Here is a 3,049-nt window from a genome sequence, read left to right on the forward strand (position 1 = left end):
CGTAAGACGCTGCTGACGTGTGTCTGGTGTGTGTGTGTGTGTGTGTGTGTGTGTGTATTCGGGTTCTGTTGTGGATCCGCGTTCAGTGCCGCCGCTGACGTAAGACGCTGCTGACGTGTGTCTGGTGTGTGTGTGTGTGTGTGTGTGTGTGTGTGTGTATTCTGGTTCTGTTGTGGATCCGCGTTCAGTGCCGCCGCTGACGTAAGACGCTGCTGACGTGTGTCTGGTGTGTGTGTGTGTGTGTGTGTGTGTGTGTGTGTATTCGGGTTCTGTTGTGGATCCGCGTTCAGTGCCGCCGCTGACGTAAGACGCTGCTGACGTGTGTCATGGACTACTTTGATGATGTCTTTATTTCCTTTCTGGACAAGGACAGTATACCGTACATACATTTACAATGGAGGGACAGAAAGCTCTCGGACTAAATCTAAAATATCTTAAACTGTGTCCCGAAGATGAACGGAGGTCTAACGGGCTTGGAGCGACACGAGGGAGAATCATTTTCATTTTTGGGTGAACTACCCCTTTAAGTTCTCTCTACACCAACTTTAAAAACGCAAACCTGTGAGAACGCTGATGGTGTATGCGTATTAAGAGCTCATTCTATAGGTGTGCGTGTTTAAATATATATATATATATTGGAGTGACACGAGAGTGAGTGAATGACGACACAATTCTTGTTTTTGGGTGAAATTTTTCCTCCTGACGCTGATTTGCTCTTCATTGTTTTGCAGTGGCAGTATGATAGGCAGGGATAAGCCACTCTACCTCACTTGAAGAAAAACAAGGAGAACGGAAAGAGAAAAGATGAAACAACACCAGGGAGTCCCCCCCGCACCTCTCCACCCTTCCCAGACATCATCAGTTTCCCTCAGTGTCATTTTACATTCGTTTTTAGAAGGATGTGTGTGTGTACGCGTTCTGAAGACTACTAGTGATCCTTTCATTTTTGCCAAGCACTTAAAAATGTACAGGCCTCTGCGCCAGAGACCTCAGAGAGCACTCACCCCGTCTCTGAATAAACTTAAAAGAAAACAACAAAAAAAAGATGTATATAACAAAAACGAAAAGGAAAAAAAATAAAGCAAACTACCATTAAACTGGCCCTCAGGGCAAATGAGCTTTAACTATAACAGAGGAAAACTCTCCTCTTAGTTTCTCAGTTACTTTCCTCCTCGTCTCATTTTTGTTTTATTTTGTCGTTGTACTTTTTATTTATTTCCTGCTTGCAACATAGCTCTTCTTTTGGCCAAAAAACAGGTCTGCTGTTACTTTAGGGAAAAGTCTCTTTCGAGGGGCGACACGTTGTTCAAAACTCAAAAAATTAAAAAAAAACATAGACAAGAAAAAAGAAAAAAAAAGAATGGAAAAATTGATAAATACAACTTCTTTTTGTAAGTTTAAAGACCCGTGTCGGTCTTTGTTGATCTGTCACAGTGTGATTGTAAATATCACTTTTTGGGGGGTCAAATTGGGAAGATGAAGTCCAGATATTTTTTCTTCTTTAATATGACTTATTATAATTCATTAATTTGTATTTTAAATGGTATTTTGTGAATGCGTGCTGGTGTGAATGGGTGTGTGTGTGAGTGTATTTGTGCGTTGTGTAAGTGAACAGCCTGTGCAGGTGATATCAGAAGAGTGTTTCCACACCACGTACACAATCTTGCATTAAAAATCTGTGCTCACTGGTGTGATCCCCCCCCCCAAAAAAAGATCTATGGCAAAACCCATGACACACTGCATGACCTGGCTCTCCATTTAGGCTCCACGATTCATCGGAGCCCCATTTTTGATTTGGAAACGGACTCTGAGATCGCGAACGCATGGTCTGACGAAGAAGCGATTTGTTGATTTACTCTCAGGTTCTGAAGGCGCCTCCAGATTCAGGTCAAAGGTCAGAAACATACTTTACACAAGTACACAGATGTGAACACACTTTCCAGATGTTTATCGTTCAGCAATATTGGATCTTTTCTCCACCCTGACAGTGACTGACTGTAGATGAAGAAAACGCTGAATCACCCAGACACGTTTCACATCATGTACTTGAATAGAGTACGTTTCAAGTCTAACGCAGTTGTTGTTCTATTGAAACCCGGGTCATTTCTTTTGCCTGGTCTTCTTGACTGACATTACAACCACCAATATAACATGTAAAGGTGAACTATAATGTTCTCAATGTGAGATAATACAGCACACAGTAAATTAAATCAACAGTGGGTCTATAGTTTTCTAGTAGCTTTTGCTAGATGTTCTATTGTGTTGATCTCATCTTTAAAATTAAATGCATTTGATCATTTAGTCAAACGTTTTATTTTAATCTTTTTTTTTTTTTTTTTACTGTAGCATACTATTTTTAGTTGAATAAAATAAATAACTTGGACGACATTTCATTTGTGTACAAACCTGCCAATTGTAGTTATTTTATTTGTAAAGTCAGCAATGATTATTATTTTAAAATTGTTATCAGCAAGTTGCCCATCAGTTAATATTTAATAATGTTTAACAGGTTTCTATTTATGAACAAAATGAGATCAATTTTGCTTATAACTACAATATTTGAATTTTATCGTTATTTTGTTTTTTGATTATGATGATGATTATGACAATTGCTTTTATTTTTACTTTTTTGAATACTGTTTTTTTTTTTCTTTCCTTGCCAGCCAGGTCATTTTGTGTCACTATGCCTTTTTGTTTCATTTTTTTGTCCGTAATAAAAACGTTAAATGAGAGATTTGTGGTGTTTTCTTTTAATGTACATTGACATTCATAACAACCACTTCCTTTAGCGATGCACCGATATCAAAATTTTACCGATAATTCTTTATACTTGAAAGCCGATAACCGATATATCGGCCGATAAATCTACATTTTTATATAATTTTTGATTACAAGATTACAAAATCAAGTCTCATCATTATAATCCATGTCCCAAACACACAATTATAATGTTCTCATTATGATTTTATGTAGCCGATATGACAGGCTTGCGCTGCACATGTTGCACTTCACTGTATTTTCCTTTTTTGAAGTGAGTCCAATCATATTT

The 3,049-nt window shown here is 38.0% G+C and overlaps 1 protein-coding gene across 6 annotated transcripts in view; it reads left to right on the forward strand.

Annotated features, from left to right (window-relative positions):
- tox2 (TOX high mobility group box family member 2) overlaps window positions 1–1,307 on the forward strand; it is a 153,794-nt gene extending 152,487 nt beyond the window's left edge. For all 6 annotated transcript variants that reach the window (XM_056237571.1, XM_056237569.1, XM_056237570.1 and 3 more), the window contains one exon: window positions 732–1,307. In XM_056237571.1, the coding sequence (XP_056093546.1) occupies window positions 732–774 (43 nt within the window). In that variant the 3' untranslated portion in view covers window positions 775–1,307. The remainder of the gene's footprint in view (window positions 1–731) is intronic.
- Window positions 1,308–3,049: the final 1,742 nt, after the last annotated feature.

This window comes from Rhinichthys klamathensis, unplaced genomic scaffold (assembly GCF_029890125.1).
Source record: "Rhinichthys klamathensis goyatoka isolate OS25496 unplaced genomic scaffold, OSU_Roscu_1.1 h1tg000488l_1, whole genome shotgun sequence".
Classification (NCBI taxonomy): Eukaryota; Metazoa; Chordata; class Actinopteri; order Cypriniformes; family Leuciscidae; genus Rhinichthys; species Rhinichthys klamathensis.